The following is a 22,368-nucleotide window of genomic DNA, read 5'->3' on the forward strand; positions in this document are numbered from 1 at the left end:
CGCCATCTGGGACCCTCTGCTTTCCGAGCGTAACCTGGGCGACGCCTGCCTGCAGCCCCGGGCGGGTGGGAACGAGGGCCGGGGGCTCCGGACGCGGAGAGGAAGGGGGCGGGAGGGGGTGCTGGCAGGAACCTGGGGGCTTTGTCCTGCCCGGAAGCTGCAGGAATCACTCTGCACCTTAGACATCTGGCTGGCAGGAGCGGCTCCGCTCAGGGGAAGGGGCCCACCCTCCTCAGCGAAGGGCTCAGCCCGTGGCCCCGAAGGGAGTCTCCTCTCAGCGAAGGGCTCAGAGCCGTGGCCGGGCCTCTCACGGACACGGAGGCTGGGGGCCTGCGGGGGGCGCTGGTCCCGGAGGCCGGGGAGGGAGGGGGCGGGTGCTGAGCGGGTCCCAGCCCCACGCTGACTGTCTCCCTCCGCACGGTCCCAGGGCAGGACGACCCCAACAGTCTGCGCCACAAATACAACTTCATCGCCGACGTCGTGGAGAAGATCGCGCCCGCCGTGGTGCACATCGAGCTGTTCCGCAAGTAAGAGCCGTCCCCCGGCCCGGGCGGCGCCCTGCACCCCGCCCTGCACCCCGCCCTGCACCCCTGACCTGCTGCCCCCTCCCCATCCCTGCACCCCGGACCTGCTGCCCCCTCCCCCTCCCTGCACCCCGGACCTGCTGCCCCCTCCCCATCCCTGCACCCCGGACCTGCTGCCCCCTCCCCACCCCTGCACCCCTGACCTGCCGCCCCCTCCCCAGCCCTCTGGAGGGAGTGAGGGACTCGGGCTTGGAGAGATTCCTGTTGGGAAGCTCCATAGGGAATCAGTTTTGTTTGGCTAATCCTCCCCCGTGGATTCTCAGAGGGAGTGGAGAGAGGGGGAAAGACAGAAACACGGTGTGAGAGAAACGGCCACAGTTCCCTCCGGCCGGGGAGGAGCCGGCCCCGAGACACGTGCCCTTGACCGGAACCGAACCGGACCCTTCAGTCCACTGCCTGACGCTCTGCCCACTGAGCACCCCGGCAGGGGAGTGGGTGTTTCGTTTCCTGTAAAAGTCGGCCTGCGCAGGGGTCGGCAAACTGCGGCTCTCGAGCCGTGGTTTGCTGCTCCGTTGACTAATGAGTTTGCCGACCGCTGCGTAAGGCAGTGCCCTCACCCAGAAGTTCTGACTTCAGGTTGAAGACATTAGTGCATTATTAAATTTTTACTGTTTTCCCTAAGGCAGTGGTCTGCAAACTCATCAGTCAACAGAGCGTTGGCTCTCAAGACGCAGTTTGCCGGCCACTGGCCTCATGTCCCGCCTCCCCCTCCCTCCCTCCCTCTTTCTAATCCTCGTTGAGGATGCTTTTCTCACTGGTTGTTAGAGGCGGGAAGAGGGCAAGAGGGAGGAGGGACGTGGAGACACGGATGTGGGAGAGACGCCTGGAGGGTTGCCTCTGCACACACGCACCCCGACCAGGGCTGGGAGGAGCCGGCCACCCGTCCCAGAGCCGGACCTGTGGTCCTGGTGCTCGGCCGAGGCTCTAACCACTGAGCCGCCGGCCGGACGCAGCCCCTGACGTCCGGGACCCAGCGGTGCAGGGACGGCGGGGCCGCTGGGCCTCGGTGCGTCCGGCTCAGGCGCCCGGTCCCGGCTCCCAGGCTGCCCTTCTCCAAGCGGGAGGTGCCGGTGGCCAGCGGCTCGGGCTTCATCGTGTCGGAGGACGGGCTCATCGTGACCAACGCCCACGTGGTGACCAACAAGCACCGGGTGAAGGTGGAGCTGAAGGACGGCGCCACCTACGAGGCCAAGATCAAGGACGTGGACGAGAAGGCCGACATCGCACTCATCAAGGTGGACCATGAGGTCAGTCTCCCCACAGCCCCGGCCGGGGGCGGCCCCGTCAGCCCGGGGCGGCCAGGGATGGGGGGGGGGAGGGCCCGTCAGCCCGGAGCGGCCAGAGACAGGGGGGGGGGGGGCGGCCCCGTCAGCCCGGGGCGGCCAGAGACGGGGTGGGGGGGGCCCGTCAGCCCGGGGCGGCCAGAGACGGGGTGGGGGGGGCCCGTCAGCCCGGGGCGGCCAGAGATGGGGGGGGGGGGCCGTCAGCCCGGGGCGGCCAGGGATGGGGGGGGGTGTCAGCCCGGGGCGGCCAGGGATGGGGGGGGGGGTGTCAGCCCGGGGCGGCCAGGGATGGGGGGGGGGAGGGCCCGTCAGCCCAGAGCGGCCAGAGACGGGGGGGGGGGGGCGGCCCCGTCAGCCCGGGGCGGCCAGAGACGGGGGGGGGGGGTGCCGTCAGCCCGGGGGGGCCAGAGACGGGGGGGGGGGGGGGGGCCGTCAGCCCGGGGCGGCCAGAGACGGGGGCAGGGGGGCCCCGTCAGCCCGGGGCGGGTGTGTCCGGTCTGGGCCGAGGGCGGGTGTGGGGGCGCTGAGTGCGGCCCTGGGGGCGGGGGGACGGGGGACGGGTCTCATGGAGGCTTCCATTAGAAGCAGGCGATACGATCCAAGAGGTTTTGGTTTGTTTTTAAAATGCGTACGTGTATGTGTTTTTATTGATGTCGGAGAGGAAGGGTGAGGGAGAGAGAAACATCCCTGATGAGAGAGAACCATCAATCGGCTGCCTCCTGCACGCCCCCCACGGGGGTGGAGCCCTCCACCTGTGCCTGTGCCCGGACCGGGACTCGAACCCTGACTGCCTGGTTCCTAGGTCAGTGCTCAGCCCTGGCCGGCGGGAAGGCAGGGTGCCCGGTGGGGGCACCGCGGTTAGAAAGGGTCCCAGAGGCGGGAGTCTCGCCGTCCCCGCACCGCGGCCCCCACCCAGACTCTCGGCTCCACCGAGCCCGTGGCACCCGCCGTGGCTCCTGGGTGTGGCCGGGGTGTGGCCTGGGTGCTGCCTCACCGAGCGGCTCCCGCTGGGACACTGGGGCCACGTCCCTGCTCCGTCCGCCGGGCGCTCAGATTTGGAGCCAGTGGGTGTTGCAGGGGCATCTGCCCATCCAGGCAGGCGGAGAGCCGGCAGGCAGCTCGGCGGAGCGCTGGGCCTGGCTCCTGCTGCAGCGGCTGTCCCCTCGGCCTCTCTCTGGCGCCGGTTTGCCAGCTTCTCCTCCTGTTGGAGCTCCCCGCCCCCTCCAGCCCTCTCTGCCCCCCTCCCAGCCCCCTCCCCCTTCAAGCCCCCCTCCCCCTTCCCAGCCCCCTCCCCCTTCAAGCCTCCCTCCCCCCAAGCCCCCCTCCCCCTTCCCAGCCCCCTCCCCCTTCAAGCCCCCCTCCCCCCCACCCCCTTGGCCTGAGGAGGCTTCTCCCAGCGAGTGCTGAGCATGAGGACTCGCTGCTGGGAGAGGCCCAGGTCCCTGGAGTCAGAGGAGGGTCCCCACAGGGTCCCCTCGGCCTGGGGCCCTGAGCCCCTCTCCTGGGTGGGCCAGGCTGGGAGGGGCCGGGCTGGGTGGGCTGGTTGGGGGGCCGGGCGGGGAGGGGCAGGCGTGGGGGGGGGCCGGGCTGGGGGGGCCAGGCCAGTGGGGCCAGGGGGACCGGGTGGGGTTGGTGGGCTGGGCGGGGGGGCCAGGCTGGGGGGGGCAGGCTAAGGGGGCCCGGGGGGGTCCGGGCGGGGTTGGTGGGTCGGGCCAGGGGGGAGGGGCCGGGCTGGGGGGGGAGGGGCCGGGCTGGGGGGCGCTGGTTGGGGGGCCGGGCTGGGGGGCCGGGGGGGGGCCGGGCGGGGGGAGGTCCGGGCTGGAGGGTGCTGGGCCAGGAGGGAGGAGGGGCTGCAGGCTCAGTACCAGGAAGCAGCTGGAGGGCAAACCAGTTCAGCGTTGGAGCAAAGTGTTTCCACATGTGCCCGCCCGCGGCCCTGCCTGCAGACGTCCGTCCGTCCCAGGCAGCCTGTCTGTGCCGCTGAGGGGGGAGGGAGAGGGGGGAGGAGCGGGAGAGAACAGAGGCGTCTGCTCTGGGCCGGAGACCGGGCGGAGATACTGGGATGTGCTAAGAGGATGAGAAGGGAGCCTGGCCAGCATGGCTCTGTGGTCAGTGTCGGCCTAGAACCAGGAGGTCAGGGTTCCCCCGTCAGGGCACATGGGTTGCAGGCTCCATGGCCAGTGGCGACGTGTAGGCGGCAGCCGGTCCATGGTTCTCTCTCATCATGGATGTTTCTCTCTCTCCCTCTACCTTCCTCTCTGACATCGGTAATTTTTTTAAAAAAGAGCTGAGGGGATGGTGCTCTGACAGCTGTGCTGATCTGCAGACAGAGGAAGGCACCCCACTCCCCCCGCCCCCCACCCCCATGAGGGCAGGCTCTGATGGTGGGGTCTGTCTGTGCACAGCCCTGCACCCCGTTCCTGAGTGGTCACTCCCGCAGGGCCCTGAGGTCCGGCTGGGGGTGCCCCTCCCTCTGCTTAGCTCCCCCCCACACCCCCAACACCTCCCCCTCTGCTTAGCCCCCCTCCCTCCACCCCCCAACACCTCCCCCCTGCTTAGCCCCCCGCACCCCCCCAGCACCCTCTGGGGACAGGCACACCTCACTGTCCGTTCCGCCCCCTCTCCCTGTTGCCGGCTCAGGTACTGGCTGCCGCTCACGCTGGGACCCCGTCTGTGGAAGGGCCCGTGGGAGAGCCCGCCGCTCGGAGGGAGGGGTGGGGGGGAGGGCACAGCCCCTGTGGGTGCTCAGATGGGTGGAGGGGTGCCAGCCCCCCCATGTTCCTGCCCACGTCCCAGCCGGCTCCCTGGGGTTGCCTGGGGGTGATGGCGCCCACTGGGCCCGGGCGGGGGGTGAGGGGGTCCCGGGCGCCGTCCCTGCCACCAGCAGCGGGGACACTGGGAAGCAGCTGTGGAGGCTGGGGTTCCTCCCCTTTCCGGCCCCAGTCGGTCCCGGCCGCCTTTGAGCCAGCGGCCGCCCCAGACCTGCTGGTGGGAGACGGGGAGCTGGGGCACGGCTCCGGTCCTTCGTGTGTGGGAATCTGCCCTGAGTTCTCCGGGGACCCCCCCCCCCCACGGAGCCGGGAGGAGCCGCATGACTCAGCGGGCCTCCGGCCAGCGGCGGCTCAGAGGCTGACGGCGAAGCGCCCGCCGGGCTCAGATAACACCGTCCGGCTCGGCTCAGGCTCCGCGGCTCCGCCTCCGCCCGCAGCCCGGAGCCTGGGCGTGGCCTGCGGGGCGCCCCCCACCGCCGTCCCCCGCCTGGTCCCCTGTGCTCGGCGGGAGGGAGTGGGCGCTGGCTGAGCCGGTGAAGGCACACTGGGCAGGGAGACTCAGGGGAGGCCGGACAGAAGCAGCATCCTGGGTGCTGGGCTCCCCTTTCTCTCCCTGACCCCATGGGCTGCCCTTAGACCGGCTAAAGGTGCCACCTCCGTGGCCGTCCGGTTCGTCTGCAGTGGTTTCTCCCGGGCCCAGAATCCATGTTTCTGGAGGCAGGGCCAGCACGAAGGCAGGGGAGGGGGAGGATGATGGGGGAGGGGGAGGATGATGGTGGGGGAGGGGGAGGATGATGGGGGAGGGGGAGGATGATGGTGGGGGAGGATGATGGGGGCGAGAGGATGATGGTGGGGGAGGGGGAGGATGATGGGGGCGAGAGGAGGATGATGTGGGAGAGGGGGATGATGGTGGGAGAGGGGGAGGATGATGGTGGGGGAGGGGGAGGATGATGGTGGGGGAGGATGATGATGGGGGAGGGGGAGGATGATGGTGGGGGAGGGGAGAGGATGGTGGGGGAGGATGATGGTGGGGGAGGATGATGGTGGGGGAGGATGATGGTGGGGGAGGGGGAGGATGATGGGGGCGAGAGGAGGATGGTGGGGGAGGATGATGGTGGGGGAGGGGGAGAATGGGATGATGGTGGGGGAGGATGATGGTGGGGGAGGGGGAGGATGATGGGGGAGGGGGAGGATGATGGTGGGGGAGGATGATGATGGGGGAGGGGGGGATGATGGTGGGGAGGATGATGATGGGGGGAGGATAATGCTGGGGGAGGGGGAGGATGATGGTGGGGGCGAGAGGAGGATGGTGGGGGAGGGGGAGGATGATGGGGGAGGAGGATGATGATGGGGGAAGGGGAGGATGATGATGGGGGAGGGGCGAGGATGGTGGGGGAGGATGATGGGGAAGGGGAGGATAATGATGGGGGAGGGGGAGGATGATAGTGGGGGAGGATGATGGTGGGGGCGAGAGGAGGATGGTGGGGGAGGATGATGATGGGGGAGGGGAGGATGATGGTGGGGAAGGATGATGGTGGGGGAGGATGATGGTGGGGGAGGGGGATGATGGGGGAGGGGGAGGAGGATGGGGGAGGGGGAGGAGGATGGCGGGGGGCGGGGTACGGGGCAGGGGAGGACGGCCCTTAGGAATGTGCCCGTCTCAGCTCGGGCCACCAGCCCCGGCCGCCCGCCCTCGTGTGTGCTCTGGCTCCGGTTCAGGAACGTAGCTGGTGGAAGGGAATTCTTTGGCTGGTTTTTCTCTTAATATGGTCCTGCCTCTTCCCAGGCACCGCTTCCCGGGTCCTGGCCTGAGCCTGTTGTTAAAGGTGCCGGCGAGGGTGGCAGGTCTCGGTCTGAGTTTGCCGGTGGCCCTGGGAGCGTCTCCCGGCCTCACCGAGGGGACAGGCCCCGGTGCCACCCGATAGGCTGGTGAGTGAGCGACAGCGGGCCATTTGCAGCCCTTACCCGGCCCTCCGTCCGCTGTTGTAAATAAAGTTTTATTGAAACACCGGCGTGCAGCAGAGTGGAGCTGCTAAAATGGAGACCACATGGCCCGGGGGGTCAGGGGGAGGGAGAAGCTGGCCGGGCTGACTTTGTTTTAAGGAAATATTAATCGGCCAAGTGCTGTCTGGCAGCGAGGCCAACACAAAGCCGGCAGGCCCCGGGGGCTCGGGGGCGGAGGGGGAGACAGAGTCCCTCGCACTGCGGACCCGGCTCCTCTCGGGAGCACACACTCCCTGGCTCGGCTGCGACGTTCAGTGGCCGCCGCTCGGTGGTCGGAGCCTCGTTGAAACGCTGTGTCCGCCATGGGTCCCGGCGGCCGAGAGGGGTGCTGTCCACAGCAGCGGGCGGTCTTTCCTTTCTCCTCTGCCCCTCCTCTCTGTCGTGTTTTTGGGTAACCGCCTCTGAGCTTCCTTCTTCTTCTTCTTTTTAAAATATATATTTTATTGATCTTTTACAGAGAGGAAGGGAGAGGGATAGAGAGTTAGAAACATCGATGAGAGAGAATTATCGACCAGCTGCCTCTTGCACTCCCCCCACTGAGGATGTGCCCGCATCCAAGGTCCATGCCCTTGACCAGAATCAAACCTGGGACCTTTCAGTCTGCAGGCCGATGCTCTTGAGCCAAACCGGTTTTGGCTGCTTCCTTCTTTCTTTTTTTTAATATATTTTTTTTATTGATTCCAGAGAGAAGAAAGGAGAGGGAGAGAGAGATAGAAACATCCATGATGAGAGAGAACGATGGACCGGCTGCCTCCTGCACACCCACACGGGGGATGGAGCCTGCAATCCAGGCCTGTGCCCCAACCCGGATGGAATCCTGACCGCCTGGTTCATGGGTTGACGCTTACCACTGAGCCATCCCGGACAGGCAGACGCTTCTATCTGAGTCCCTGTGTTGGCACCTGGTGCTTCCTGAACGCGGCATCCATGCTTTTGTTTGGCCCTGAGCCCCATCCGTCATGCGGCTGGTCCCGCCCCCGGGGCTCAGCTCCCAGTGACCTCGCTCCCCTGGCCCCCCACCCGCCCTCGGGCCTCACTTCCCGCCCGTGGGCTCCCTCCCTCCGGCCGGCCGCCTGCTCCCACGCGGCTCAGTGTGGCCCTCCGTGCTCGGCCCCCGCTGCTCCTCGGGCCTGCCTCCCGCTGGGCGTGGGTGAGGGCTGCGCCCGCACCGCGGATTCTTCTAGAAAATGAACGGTTCACCTAACTGTGCCGAGGCGCCGACTCACCGGGTGTGTGTGTGTGTGTGTGTGTGTGTGTGTGTTGGAGTGAGCCAGGGGCTGCCGCCTCCTTTGAAGCCGCCGGGCACTCGGCCTCCTGGCACTGGTGCCCGGAGGCGGGCAGCGGCCGGGGCCCAGCAGCAGGCGTCTGTCTCAGGAGCCCTCCTCTCCCGGCAGGAGGGCCGGACGGGCCCTCGGTCACAGAGGCCGGTGTTTGCTCCAGCTCCATGGCTCCGGCGCTGGTGGCGGAGGCGGTGGCGGTGGCCGGGGCGGAGCCAGGCGGGCGCTGCCCTCAGGTGCCTGGGCCGAGTCCAGCTGCCCGGCACGGAGTGGTGGCCGCGGGCCCGCCCGGGGGTGGTGGGAAGGACTGAGGAGGATGCTGGCGCCGGGTCGATCTGTCCGCTCGCTGCCGTCTGCGGAGAGGGCTGGGGAACGAGCCAGGCCGGGAGGAGCCCTGCTTGTCAGGCCTGCCCGGACGGCACCAGCGCGCTGCCTCTGTCGGGAGGGCTGGTACGAGGCCCAGAGCCGTCCCAGTGCCCAAGGTCAGAGGCCGAGTGAGTGCAGGACCAAGGTCAAGTCCAGAGGTGCTGCTGCCCGGGCAGTGTGCTCCGGGCGTGAGGACGCTGGGGTGTCAGTGTGTGTGCGCCTCTGTGCGTGTGTGTCTCTGTGTGTTTGCAGGCCTCTGTGCGTGAGCATGTGCCTCTGTGAATGTGTGTGCCTCTGCATGTGTGTGCGCCTGTGTGCACTTGGGCCTCTGTGAGTGCGTGTGCCTGTGTGCATGTGTGTGCCTGTGTGCACGTGTGCCTCTGTGAGTGCATGTGCCTGTGTGCATGTGTATGCCTCTGAGAGTGCGTGTGTGGCTCTGTGTGCCTGTGTGCGTGTGTGTGTGTGTGTGTGTGTGTGTGTGTGCGCGCGCACACATGCCTCGGTGAGGTCTGAGTCTTCACCTCACCCCTGTGGTTTTGGGGAGCAGCGGAAGCAGCCTCAGCTGGGCCGTGGCTCAGCACAGCCTCACCCGGGAGATTGCTTGGCCGTGATTCACTCGGCGCCGCCCGCCGAGCCCCACGGCAGGTGGTGCGCCTGGGCCTGCCTCCCCCACCCCTGCCTCTCCCCCCTGCTCCCCCTCTGCCTCCCCCACCCCTGCCTCCCCCACCCCTGCTTCTCCCCACCTCTGCCTCTCCCCACCCCTGCTTCTCGCCCCTGCTCCTCCTCCGCCTCCCCAACCCCTGCCTCTCGCCCCTGCCTCTCTCCCCTGCCCTGGCTCGTCTGCCCTGGAGGAGCGCCGGGCCTGGAGGCGGGCACGCGCCCTCTGCCTGGCTGCTCCCATGTCCCCATTGCCCTGCCGAACGGCCTCTGCCCCTCACCTGCCTCTGGACACTCGGGCACGCGCGGCTGTCTGGCCGCCAGCTGTGCTGAGTGTGGGCCGTGGGCAGCGTAGGCCATGGGCCATGGGCAGTGTGGGCCGTGGGCAGCGTGGGCCGTGGGCCATGGGCAGTGTGGGCAGTGGGCCGTGAGCCGTGGGCAGCGTGGGCCGTGGGCAGCGTGGGCCGTGGGCCGTGGGCCGTGAGCCGTGAGCACCATAGGCCGTGGGCCATGGGCAGTGTGGGCCGTGGGCTGTGGCTCTGCGGGGACAACCACGTGCGTCTTGCTGACCTGGCAGAGAAGTGGGCCGGCTTCCCTCTGAGCAGACTTCCCCTCTTGCCCCCCTCCTCTCCCTCCCCCCAAACCGGCCCGAGAGCACAGGCACCGAGCCCTCCGAGCACAGTCAGGTGTCTCCGCTCCGCGACCCCTCCCCGCGGTGCCTCTCCCGCGGGCAGAGCCCCAGCCGGTTCGGTTCCCTCCGTCCGCTTTCCTGGGAGGCCGCCCAAGCCGGCTCCCTCCGTCCGCTTTCCTGGGAGGCCGCCCCCAGCCGGCTCCCTCCGTCCCGTTCCTGGGAGGCCGCCCCCAGCCGGCTCCCTCCTTCCCCGTTCCTGGGAGGCCGCCCCAGCCGGCTCCCTCCGTCCGCTTTCCTGGGAGGGCCGCCCCCAGCCGGCTCCCTCCGTCCGCTTTCCTGGGAGGCCGCCCCCAGCCGGCTCCCTCTGTCCGCTTTCCTGGGAGGCCGCCCCCAGCCGGCTCCCTCCGTCCGCTTTCCTGGGAGGCCGCCCGAGCCGGCTCCCTCCGTCCGCTTTCCTGGGAGGCCGCCCCCAGCCGGCTCCCTCCGTCCGCTTTCCTGGGAGGCCGCCCCCAGCCGGCTCCCTCCGTCCCGTTCCTGGGAGGCCGCCCCCAGCCGGCTCCCTCCGTCCCGTTCCTGGGAGGCCGCCCCCAGCCGGCTCCCTCCGTCCCGTTCCTGGGAGGCCGCCCGAGCCGGCTCCCTCCGTCCCGTTCCTGGGAGGCCGCCCGAGCAGGCGCAGGCGGTCAGGGGGCCACACTCCCTCGCCGCGCCGGCCAGTGAGTGCGAGGAGGGATGTGCTGGGCCCTCGGCATCCTCGGCTCTATCTTTTTAAAATATATTTTCATTGGTCTCAGAGAGGAAGGGAGAGGGAGAGAGAGAAACATCGGTGATGAGAGATTAATTTCAGAGAGGAGTCGTTAATGGGCTCCCTCCTGCCCGCTGTCCGCCTCAGAGAGGCTCTGGGGAGACAGGGAGATGGGGAGACGGGGAGATGGGGAGACGGGGAGATGGGGAGACAGGGAGATGGGGAGACGGGGAGATGGGGAGACGGGGAGATGGGGAGACGGGGAGATGGCGAGATGGCGAGGTGGCGAGGTGGCGAGATGGGGAGGCGGGGAGGCAGGGAGATGGCGAGATGGGGAGGCGGGGGAGATGGGGAGATGGCGAGATGGGGAGGCGGGGAGATGGCGAGATGGGGAGGCGGGGAGGCGGGGAGACGGAGACGGGAGACGGGAGATGGGAGATGGGAGCTGCAGGATGGCTGCTAGGGAAGGGCTGGCCTGTGGCTGCCGTCTCAGAGGAGATCAGATCGTGTCTGCAGCGGGATGGGGGGCACTTTGGTGTGGGGGCGCGGGAACCCGGGGACAGCGCAGGGGGAGGGGTGGGTGCGAGCGGGGTTTCCCGTTTGCAGGCCGAGGCGGCTGATCTCCCCAGGCCCCGGAGGTCTGTCTGGAGGCTGTGGGACCACACGCTCCCTGTGCGGGCGTCTGGCCAGCATCGTGTGGCCGCGCTGCAGACGGGCGGGGGCGGAGGGGCAGCACGGCGGCACCGGGTCTGGCACAGACAGAGCTGTGCTGTGGGGCCAGCGGCCCCCGGACTGGCCCCGGGCCCCGCCCCTCTCGGCCCGGCACCCGTGCAGAGCGTCCGCCCGCGGTCAGAGCAGGGGAGCCGGCTCAGCGGGGCAGCTGCTTCTCACTCACCGAGCTGCCTCAGTTTCCACGTCTGTGCAATGGGGGGACAGGCCCTCCCGCCCCAGGGGGTCATGGGAGCGCTTTGTCACCTGAACTCAGGCGTCACGTCAGACCTGCCCCCCGTTGTGTGTGTGTCTGCTTTTCCTAACGTGGGTCCCTCACCGTCTGTGCAGTGTGTGTGTGAGCAAAGCTCGCTCTGGTGGGAACCACGGCTGTGCCTGCGTGCCCTCAGCGCTGCCCACGGGCCCGGCTGTGCCCGACCCCTCAGCACTGCCCACAGGCTGGCTGTGCCTGCGTGCCCCGTGTTTCCCCCTCTGCTCAGGGGGCGGGCCTTGGGAGTCCGTGGGCTGCGTGGCTGATGCCCCCTCGTCCACGCCGTGTGGTCGCCGCGTGTGGATGGCCTCACTGCAGCGGGGCCACGCTGCCCTCGGGGACCGGGGAGGCCCCTGAGCAGCGCGCAGGCCCTGGGCCCCCCGCTGAGCCCTCCCCCAGGGTCTGCCTCCTCCCCGTCTGGGCCGGAGCTCGGACTGACCGAGCGTGTGTTCAGGCCCCCCTGCCGCCTGCACCCCGAGACCCGGAGCCCGGGGGGGTTGGGAGGGGGTCGGGAGGGGGGGCTGTCACTCTCCGATGGGATCCCCGGGCCTGTGGCCGAGCGGCTGTGGCCCAGCCTCCTCTCTGCGAAGCTGGACGGCGTGCACTGAGCGTGTGCACTGAGCTGCGAGAAGCAGCTGTTACCGTGGGCGGCCGGGCAGACCCAGCCTCCCCCCTTACCGCCCACACCCCATACTCCCCCTCACGCCCGCCCCGAGGCTGTCCCGGGCCCTGGAGGGGCAGGAGTGTCCCTGTGGGCCTCCCAGCACCGAGCCGACTCCGCCAGCCGCACTGCGACGGGGATGAGGTCACTGTTGGCAGGGGCGGCTGGCCGGGGCCCAGGGCAAACAGGCCTGGAGCTGGCGGCTGTGCCTGGCGGAGGAGCCGGCCCCTCCCGCAGCCCCTGCGCTCCGGCCTCAGGCGACCCCACGCGGTGGGGGGGGGGGTGCGGCTGGCCGGGGCGTTCAGCTGGCGAGGTCCCCCGTGGGGTCTGCACAGGCCCCGACGGACAGCGAGGCCCCACAGCCTCGTGAGGCTTCCCTGGCCGGAGCGAGGCCTGAAACGGGCCGGGCCGTCTCCAAAGAGCTGCTCAGCTGAGGCCCTGGATCCTCAGAGGGACCGGGGAGGTGGGCAACGGCACGGTCCCATTTGCCAGATGAGAAGACTGAGGCCGCAGTGGTTGTGAGCTCAGGCTAGGATCTCACAGGGCCGGGCACCGAGCTGCAATCGAGGTGCATGCCCTTGACCGGAACCGAAACCGGGCCCTTCAGTCCCCAGGTGGACGCTCTGTCCATGAGCCACACTGGCCAGGGCTCAGTGTTAGGTCCCCCCCACCTTCCTCTCCTCCCCCCTGACCCGCTGGCCTTCCTTGCCGGGTGGCAGGTCGTGGTGGCCAGGTGCTGTGTGTGGAGCGTGAGGGTCTGGGCCAGCCACAGCCCAGGGTCCCGTCCTCCTGTCTCACGTGATCCAGTTGCCCAGAGCCTCAGTTTCTCCGCCTGTTCAATGGGCCCATCCGCCGGTGTCTGCTCCGTGCCCGGCAGAGGACACGGTGAACCACGGCTGGGCCCCCGGCCGCCCTCCGACCCCCTCGCTTCTCTCTCTCCGGGGTGGACAGCCGCGAGGACCGAATGTGATTCGCACGCGGCCGGCTGGACGTGCCTCTGGGCCTGGCCCGCGGTTTGGGGCCTGATTGTTGGCTCTCGGAGGACAGCGCCCAAAGGGGCTCTGAGGCCCCGGGGAGGGCGGGTGGGGGCCCAGGCCCTCCCGGGAGCAGGCTCCCGGCTGTGCCCCGAGCTGCCTTCACTCTCTGAGCGGAGCTGGTGGGCTCGGCTCTGCGCCTGCACTGGCACCCGGTCGCCTGGCTCAGCCCGCCCAGCGGGAGCAGAGGGGTCTGGGGGTCCTGGCCGCCCGCCCCCCGCCCGCGCTCACCAGGCGGCATGCTCTTCGCCCAGATGCGCCAGACCGGCCGGTGCAGGACTCTGGGCCGAGGGTGGCTGTAGGCGGTCCAGCCCGGCCCTCCCCCGGGTGTGTGGCTCCGGAGCCCTGAGCAGCGTGACCCACGTCTGGAGCCTGTGTCCCTCCCTCCCTCCTGGTCGCAGGGTTCAGGGAGGTCCGCCTAGGGCTCCGGGGTGGAGACCCAGGTTCTCCGGTCACCGTGGCGCAGGGAGGACGGGGCAGGGAGGAGGGCCGGGCCGGCCGGGGTGCGCGGAGGGGAGACCCGAGCGGAGGGCAGACACGGCCGAGCGTGGCAGGGGGAGCTGCGGTGCTGCCGGCCGGTCCGGGAGCTGCGGCCGTGGCGCCCACTGCAGCGGGGAGCGCCGGGCGGGGACGGAGGTCCGGGCGGGGACGGAGGTCCGGGCGGGGACGGGGTCCGGGCGGGGACGGAGGTCCGGGCGGGGACGGAGGTCCGGGCGGGGACGGAGGTCCGGGCGGGGACGGGGTCCGGGCGGGGACGGAGGTCCGGGCGGGGACGGAGGGCCGGGCGGGGACGGAGGGCCGGGCGGGGCCGGGGGGCCGGGCGGGGGCGGGGGCCGGGCGGGGACAGAGGTCCGGGCGGGGACGGAGGTCCGGGCGGGGACGGAGGTCCGGGCGGGGACGGAGGTCCGGGCGGGGGCGGGCGGACTGCCGGCCGGTGCCCGCCGAGGGAGACACGAGGCCGGCCTGTGCGTTGCAGGGGAAGCTGCCGGTGCTGCTGCTGGGCCGGTCCGGGGAGCTGCGGCCCGGCGAGTTTGTGGTGGCCATCGGCAGCCCCTTCTCGCTGCAGAACACGGTCACCACCGGCATCGTCAGCACCACACAGCGCGGCGGCAAGGAGCTGGGGCTGCGCAACTCCGACATGGACTACATCCAGACAGACGCCATCATCAACGTGAGCCCGGGCCGGGGGCCGGGGCCTGTGGGATCGGCGGGGAGAGGGGGAGGGACAGGGAGAGGGAGGGGGAGAGGGAGGGGGAGAGGGAGAGGGGAGAGGGGGAGAGGGGGAGGGAGGGGGAGAGGGAGGGAGAGGGAGAGGGAGGGGGAGAGGGAGGGGGAGAGGGAGAGGGGGGAGAGGGAGGGGAGAGGGGGAGAGGGAGAGAAGGAGAGGGAGAGGGAGGGGGAGAGGGAGGGAGAGGGGGAGGGAGAGGGGAGGAGAGGGAGAGGGAGGGGAGGGAGGGAGAGGGGGAGAGGGGGAGAAGGAGAGGGAGAGGGAGGGGGAGAGGGAGGGAGAGAGGGAGAGGGAGGAGAAGGAGAGGGAGAGGGAGGGGGAGAGGGACGAGGGGGCGAGGGAGAGGAGGGAGAGGGAGGAGAGAAGGAGAGGGAGGAGAGGGAGGGGAGAGGGAGAGGGAGAGAGGGAGGGAGAGGGGAGAGGGAGAGGGAGGGGGAGGGGAGAGAGGGAGAGGTGAGAGAGGAGAGGGAGAGGGAGGGAGAGGGAGGAGAGGGGGAGAGGGGGAGAGGGGGAGGGAGAGGCGATGAGGGGGGAGAGGGGAGCGGGCGAGGGAGGGAAGGGCGAGGGGGAGAGGGGGGGAGGGGGGGGAGGGGAGGGGGAGAGGGGGAGAGGGACAGGGGGAGGGGGAGAGGGAGGGGAGAGGGGAGGGGAGGGAGGGAGGAGGGGGAGGGGGAGGGGGGGGAGAGGGGGAGGGGAGGGGGAGAGGGGGAGAGGGAGGGGGAAGAGGGAGGGAGAGAGGGAGAGGGGGAGAGGGGGAGAGGGGAGAGGGGGAGGGGGAGAGGGAGGGAGAGTGGGGGAGGGAGAGGGGAGAGGAGGAGAGGGAGAGGGGAGGGAGAAGGAGAGGGGGGAGGGGGAGAGGGAGAGGGAGAGGGAGGAGAGCGGGGAGAGGGGGAGAGGGGGAGAGAGGGGGAGGGGCGAGGGAGGGGGAGAGGGGGCGGGAGGGAGGGGGAGGGGGAAAGGGGGGGAGAGGGAGGGAGAGGGAGGGGGAGAGGGGAGAGGGGGAGGGAGGGGGAGGAGAGGGAGAGGGAGAGGGAGGGGGAGATGGGGAGGGAGGGTGGAGAGTGGAGGAGAGAGGGGAGAGGGGGAGAGGAGGGGGGAGAGGGGGGGGAGGGGAGAGGGAGCGGGGAGGGGGAGAGGGAAGGAGAGCGGGAGCAGGGGGAGAGGAGAGGGGAGTGGGAGGGGAGAGGGGGAGCAGGAGAGGGGAGGGGGAGAGGGGGAGAGGCGGGAGAAGGAGAGGGAGAGGGAGGGAGGAGAGGGGGAGAGGGGAGAGGGAGAGGGAGGGAGGAGGGGGAGAGGGGGAGGAGAGAGGGGGGAGAGGGGGAAAGGGGAGCAGGAGAAGGAGCGGGAGGGGGAGAGGGGGGGAGGGAGGGGGGAGAGGGAAGGGAAGAGAGGGAGAGGGGAGCGGGGGAGAGGGTGGAGAGGGGGGAGAGGAGAGGAGGAGGGGGGAGGGAGGGGAGGGAGGGGAGAGGGAGGGACGGAGGGGGAGGGAGGGGAGGGGGGGAGAGGGGGAGAGGGGGAGAGGGGGAGAGGAGAGGGAGAGGGAGAGGGGAGAGGGAGAGAGGAGGGGAGAGGAGAGGGGAGAGGGAGAGAGGGAGGGGGAGGGGGAGAGGGAGGGAGAGAGGAAGAGGGAGGGGGAGAGGAAGGAGGGGGAGAGGGAGAGAGGGAGGGGGAGGGGGAGAGGGAGGGGGAGAGGAAGAGGGAGGGGGAGAGGGAGAGGGGGAGAGGAGAGAGAGGGAGGGGGAGGGGCCTCGCGGGCGCCCCCTGACCGCCTGTGTCTGCTTTCAGTATGGAAACTCGGGCGGCCCCCTGGTCAACCTGGTAAGGCCCTCAAGTCCCCAGGCTGTGGTTCCCGCCTTCTCCCCCCACAACCCCGCCCTGGGCCACCCCACCCTCACCCTGGGGTCACCCCCCTCACTCCGGGGTCACTCCCCTCACTCCGGGGTCACCCCCCTCACTCCGGGGTCACCCCCCTCACTCCGCGGGCACCCCCCTCACTCCGGGGTCACCCCGCCCCTCACTCCGCGGTCACTCCCCTCACTCCGGGGTCACCCCCCTCACTCCGGGGTCACCCCCCCTCACTCCGGGGTCACCCCCCTCACTCCGGGGTCACCCCCCCTCACTCCGGGGTCACCCCCCCTCACTCCGGGGTCACTCCGGGGTCACTCCCCTCACTCCGGGGTCACCCCCCTCACTCCGGGGTCACCCCCCTCACTCCGGGGTCACCCCCCTCACTCCGGGGTCACCCCCCTCACTCCGGGGTCACCCCCTCACTCGGGGGCCCGGCGGCCCTCCTGCCCCCTGTGAGCACCCTCGGGGGCCTGTGGGCCAGAGCCGCTCTGTCTGCCCCCAGGACGGCGAGGTGATCGGCATCAACACGCTGAAGGTGACGGCCGGCATCGCCTTTGCCATCCCGTCCGATAAGATCAAGAAGTTCCTCACTGAGTCGCACGACCGGCAGGCCCGGGGTGAGGGGGCGGACGGCCGGGGCGAGGGGGGCGGACGGCCGGGGCGAGGGGGGCGGACGGCCGGGGTGAGGGGGCGGACGGCCGGGGTGAGGGGGGCGGACGGCCGGGGTGAGGGGAGGGGCGGGACGGCCGCCGGGGGGACGGGGGCGGACGGCAGGGGTGAGGGGTCGACGGCCGGGGTGAGGGGGGCTGACGGGCGGGCGTGACGGGGGCGGACGGGCGGGCTGGTGAGGGGGGCGGACGGCCGGGGTGAGGGGGGCGGCCGGCCGGGGCGAGGGGGCGGACGGCCTGGGTGAGGGGGCGGACGGCCGGGGCGAGGGGGCGGACGGCCGGGGTGAGGGGGGCGGACGGCCGGGGCGAGGGGGCGGACGGCCGGGGCGAGGGGTCGGACGCCGGGGCGAGGGGGCGGACGGCCGGGGGTGACCGGGGGCGGACGGCCCGGGGTGAGGGGGCGGACGGCCGGGGTGAGGGGGGCGGACGGCCGGGGTGACGGGGGCGGACGGCCGGGGTGAGGGGGGCGGACGGCCGGGGTAAGGGGGCCGGACGGCCGGGGTGAGGGGGCGGAACGCCCGGGGTGAGGGGCGGCCGGCCGGGGCGAGGGGGGCAGACGGCCGGGGTGATGGGGGCAGGCCCGGGGTGAGGGGGCGGACGCCCGGGGTGAGGGGGCGGACGGCCGGGGTGAGGGGGGCGGACGGCCGGGGTGAGGGGGGCGGACGGCCGGGGTGAGGGGGGCGGACGGCTGGAGTGAGGGGGCGGCCGGCCGGGGTGAGGGGGCGGCCGGCCGGGGTGAGGGGGCGGACGGCCGGGGTGAGGGGGGCGGACGGCCGGGGTGAGGGGGGCAGATGGCCGGGGTGAGGGGGCGGACGGCCGGGGTGAGGGGGCGGACGGCCGGGGCGAAGGGGGCGGACGGCCGGGGTGAGGGGGGCGGATGGCCGGGGTGAGAGGGGCAGATGGCCGGGGTGAGAGGGGCGGACGGCCGGGGTGAGGGGGGCGGACGGCCGGGGTGAGGGGGCGGACCGCCGGGGTGAGGGGGGCAGCGGGCACCCCGAGGCCGGAATGACCGGAAGCTGAGCCCTGCGGACGGGGGAGGGGGAGGGGGCGATGGAGCCCCACGGCCCGGCTCCCGACGGGCACCCCTGACCCGCCGCCCGCCGCCCTCCGCCAGGCAAAGCCGTCACCAAGAAGAAGTACATCGGCATCCGGATGCTGTCACTCACGGCCAGGTGGGTCCGGGCGGGCGTCCTGCGTGGGCGGGGCCTGCCTGCCCTGGCGCCCCCCGGGGCCTCACGCGGCCAGGACCCTGCTAACGGGGGCCGTTTGTCTCAGGAGAGGAGGCCCCTCATCCTGGCCCCTCGCTTTATTTCTGTTTTTTAAAAATATATTTTATTGATTTTGTACAGAAAGGAAGGGAGAGAGAGAATTAGAAACATCAATGAGAGAGAGTCATCGATCAGCCGCCTCTTGCACACCCCCTACTGAGGATGTGCCCGCAACCGAGGCACATGCCCTTGACCGGAATCGCACCCGGGACCTTTCAGTCCGCAGTCGACGCTCTATCCACTGAGCCAAACCGGTGCCGGCGGTTTTTTAAATAGGACTTTATTGATGTCAGAGAGGAAGGGAGAGGGAGAGGGAGAAGCATCCACGATGAGAGAGAATCGCCGATCGGCTGCCTCCTGCACGCCCCCCGGGGATGGAGCCCGCAACCCAGGCCTGTGCCCTCCTGGCTGCTCGGTGGGCGCTCACCACTGGGCCACACCGGCCGGATGCCCCCTCCTCTCGCCTTTCAGTTTGTTTCTGTGTCTGAGCAGGGCCTTCCTTCCGGAACGTTCTGCCTTGTTTTGCAGGCCGGCCGGGAGGGCTGGTTGGCTGGTGCCGGGCACTGCCCCAGGCTGGGCCTCCACCCACATTCCGGGAGTGCCCGGGCGCCCTCCGCCCGCTGCCTGAGGCCGTGGCTCTGGAATGCGGGCAGGCCCACGCCCGGGGCACGTGGCCGCGGCCCCGGACACGCGGGTGCCTGCCTCCCGGGTGACGGGCCTGACGCAGCCGCCCGAGTCCCCGTAGCCCGGGTGCGGCTGACACGTGAGCACATGTGTGTTCTCGCGAGGACCGGCTCGGCTCCGCCGGGCCTGGGCCCGCGGTGTAGGCTGGGTCGGTGTTCGGAGCCGGGCCCTCTCGGCGCCCGTGGGCCTCGCCCTCCGCTCCCCGCCGTGTGGCTGTGGGAGGAGCTGGCCCCAGAGCCCGGCTCCCTGCCGTGCGGTGAGGCGGCGAGTGGTGAGCGCCGGTGACTCAGCGCCTGTCCGGCTGGGACGGGGGCGGGCGGATCCGGCCGCGGTGACGCCGGCCGCTGTGGGCACCGGCCCCACTGCCAGGCCCGCCTCCTGCCACCGCCAGAGGACCCGTCTCCCTCCTGACCAGCGTGTCCTGGGCCCGCGGTCGGCAAACTCATCCGTCCACAGAGCCAGACGTCAACAGCATAAGGACTGGCATTTCTTCTGAGAGCCACATTTTTAAACGTAAACTCCTTCTAATGCCACTTCTTCAGCATAGACTTGCCCAGGCCCAGGTGTTCTGTGGAAGAGCCACACTCCAGGGGCCAAAGAGCCACAGGTGGCTCCAGAGCCGTGGTTTGCATTTGAGCGAAGGAAGGCCCAGAGAGGGTTAGCACCTGCCCAGATCACACAGCGAGCAAGCGGCAGGCGAGGCCCGGCCAGCCGGCCGCTCCCTGCACTGACTCCTCCCTCGGAGCTACTGCGGCTTCCACTGGAATCAGTGGGCCTGGCCGGCGGGGCTCCATGCCTGAGGGTTGACCTAGGAGCCAGGAGGTCAGGGTTCGGTTCCCGGTCAGGGCACAGGCCCGGGTTGCGGGCTCCATCCCCAGTGGGGGGTGTGCAGGAGGCAGCCCTCAATGGTTCTCTCTTATCAGTGATGTTTCCCTCCCTCTCCTCCCTTCCCCTCTGGCATCCATAACGAGAAAACAAAACGAATACAGTAAATACAGTCATGGACTGATGAGCCCTCTCGCTGAGGCCCAGCAAACCTGTGCGTCTGGTAGACGGCGGCCTGAAGCGGGGCCAGAGCCCCGGGGTTTTACGTTGGAACCAGGGACGGAGGAGAAGCCGGGGAGGGGTTGTGGGGGCTACGGGGAGCAGGGGGTGTCTCTCGGAGCTCACGAGGAGCCCCCCGCTCCCCCCGCCAGCAGCAAGGCCAAGGAGCTGCGGGACCACCACCGAGACTTCCCGGACGCGCTCTCGGGGGCCTACATCATCGAGGTCCTCCCCGACACGCCCGCCGAAGCGTGAGTTCTCTTCCCCGGCTCCCGGCTCCGGGCCATCCGCTCGGCCACGGCGAGGGTCCCGGGCGGGAGGGGAGGGCGGGCCGTCCATGGTCTGTCCTGCCGGCCGGGCGTGCGGCCGGGAGCAGTTCAGACCCCGCCGGGGAGGCGTCCTGCCGTCAGGAGCCCTGGCTCCGCCTCACGGGGGTGAGGAGGTGAAGGGGGGTGGGATGGAGAGGGTGCCCAGCCCCCAGGAGCCCCGGTGGGCGGGTCCGAGGCCCCGGGCAGGGTCCGCCGAGGAGAAGCTCAGCCGGTCCCCGTGCCCCGTTGCAGCGGTGGCCTCAAGGAGCAGGATGTCATCATCAGCATCAACGGGCAGCCCGTGGCCTCGGCCGGAGACGTGAGCGACCTGATCCGGAAGGAGGGCACCCTGCACATGGTGGTTCGCCGCGGCAACGAGGACGTCATGCTCACCGTGGTGCCTGAGGAGCTGGACCCCTAGCCGGGGCGGGGCCGCTCCCCACAGACCCTCCCCCTGAGGCCGGGCCGGGCCGCCCCGCTGCTGGCCGGGCCGGGACACGGCGGCCGCGCCTCCTGGGTGTCTGCAGGCCGCACCGCCCGCGAGGGCCCGCCTCCCGCCGCGCCCTCGCTCTGCCCTTGGACCGCTCCCGCCTTGAGGTCCCAGGCGTTGCCTCTTTGCACGCTCAGCGTCCTGGTGCCTGGAAGACTGTCATGGCGGCGTGGACAGGAGGTTGGCCGGAAGCCGTGTGGCACCTGGCGTGTGTGCTGTCCCCGTGCTCCACGCCGGCCCCGGAGGAGCGGCCGGGACCGCGGGCGGGTGGCCGTGGCCGTGGCTCTGGGAGCAGCGCCCAGGAACGGGACCGGCGTGGCCGACGCAGCTATTAAAGCTCCTCTTCCTGCTCTGCCTCCGTGTGCGTCCCTTCTTCCCCCCTCCCGCCGGAGGGCGGGGGGCCGGGCGGGGATTGTCGGGCCGGCTCCTCCTGAGCCGCATCGTCCACACAGTGGCCGGTCTTTGTGGGGTCCCCACGTCCCCCGGCTCGCTGTTCTGAACCCCGGCCCTGGCCGCCAGCCCACAGGGTCCCCGTGCGGACGGCTGCTCCATCGGGCTTTCCAGCTGCAGAGCCGTTGGCTGATGCCGGCCGCCAGTCAGCGGAGGCTCGGGGCCTGCTCGGCGCGGGTTCGAGCTCGGCGTGTGGGGATGCGGTGGGGGCCGCCCGGCTCTCGCTCGGAGCTGTCAGGATCAGCGGAGGCTCGGGGCCTGCTCGGCGCGGGTTCGGGCTCGGCGTGCGGGGATGCGGTGGGGGCCGCCCGGCTCTCACTTGGAGCTGTCAGGAAGCCAGGGCTCCTTCCTTTTTTTTTTTTTTTTGGTTAATCCTCACTGGAGGATATTTCCCCGTTGCTTTTCAGACAGTGGGAGGAGGGGGAGAAACATCGATGTGAGAGAGGGAGCCGCTGGTTGCCTCCTGCAGGTGCCAGGTGTGTGCCCTGGGCCCGGGCCCGAACCTGCGGCTGCTCAGGGCACAGGCCGGGCCCGCGGCCGAGCCACCGGCCGGACCAGCCGGTGCCGCTTTGAGAGCAGACGCTTAGGAGCCGGGACACGGCCCCAAACGGCCCAGGGCTGGCTGGCAGGGGCACACCAGTTCTAGCCATCCGGGCTCTGGACGAGAAAGCAGACCGTCAGCCGGGGTGCAGAGCAGGGCGCCCCCAAAGTGCCCTGAGGGGCCTCCACGGGCAGGTCCCGGCTCCCCCGGCTCCCTGCGGCTGCAGGAGCTCCGGACGCCGGCCCGGGAGCCGGAAGCAAAGCCTGACCTTGACCCACCGGCGTGGTTCGGGCTGAGCCAGGAGGTCAGGGTTCGATTCCCCGTCAAGGCCCAGGCCCAGGTCGTGGGCTCCATCCCCAGCAGGGGGCGTGCAGGAGGCAGCCGGTCCGTGAGTCTTTCTCATCACGGATGTTTCCCTCTCCCTTCCTCTCTGAAATCAATAAAATATATTTAAAAACAAAAACAGAAACCACGTGAGCATGGAAGTGTGCCCGGGCCGAGTCCCGGAGCAGAGGGCCGGCCCCGGGGAGCGGCCCAGAGGGACTCGGGCAGGCGGAGGCTCCGTTCGGGGGCTGAGAGCTCAGTCTTCCCGCCCTCAGGGCTGAGAGCCGGGGAGCCGGGAGGCTCGGAGCCCAGGCCCTCGGGGAGCGGGAGCGAGGGTTAGGCAGCGCCCCGTCAGGCAGCTGGGCGGCTCCGCCTCACCGCCTCAGCTGACCGGGAGCCGGAGGAGCCGTGAGTCGGGCGTGGGGGGCGTCCCGCCCTCTGCAGGGGTGACTCAGCGGCCTGTGGCGTCAGGCTGCGCCCACAGCTGTCCGCCGGCCGGCTCCCCGGGTGGTCGGGGGCGGGCACG

The 22,368-nt window shown here is 70.7% G+C and overlaps 1 protein-coding gene across 2 annotated transcripts in view; it reads left to right on the forward strand.

Moving 5' to 3' along the window:
- The window catches only part of HTRA1 (HtrA serine peptidase 1), a 31,805-nt gene extending 10,924 nt beyond the window's left edge, over positions 1 to 20,881 (forward strand). Inside the window, exons 2-9 of one of the 2 annotated variants that reach the window (XM_045576127.1) lie at positions 428 to 527; positions 1,627 to 1,831; positions 13,966 to 14,160; positions 16,003 to 16,035; positions 16,568 to 16,682; positions 17,848 to 17,905; positions 19,882 to 19,980; positions 20,290 to 20,881. In XM_045576127.1, the coding sequence (XP_045432083.1) occupies positions 428 to 527; positions 1,627 to 1,831; positions 13,966 to 14,160; positions 16,003 to 16,035; positions 16,568 to 16,682; positions 17,848 to 17,905; positions 19,882 to 19,980; positions 20,290 to 20,458 (974 nt within the window). In that variant the 3' untranslated portion in view covers positions 20,459 to 20,881. The remainder of the gene's footprint in view (positions 1 to 427; positions 528 to 1,626; positions 1,832 to 13,965; positions 14,161 to 16,002; positions 16,036 to 16,567; positions 16,683 to 17,847; positions 17,906 to 19,881; positions 19,981 to 20,289) is intronic. The other variant, XM_036423044.2, reaches the window with a different exon arrangement.
- Positions 20,882 to 22,368: the final 1,487 nt, after the last annotated feature.

Source organism: Pipistrellus kuhlii, unplaced genomic scaffold (genome assembly GCF_014108245.1).
Source record: "Pipistrellus kuhlii isolate mPipKuh1 unplaced genomic scaffold, mPipKuh1.p scaffold_m20_p_75, whole genome shotgun sequence".
NCBI lineage: Eukaryota > Metazoa > Chordata > Mammalia > Chiroptera > Vespertilionidae > Pipistrellus > Pipistrellus kuhlii.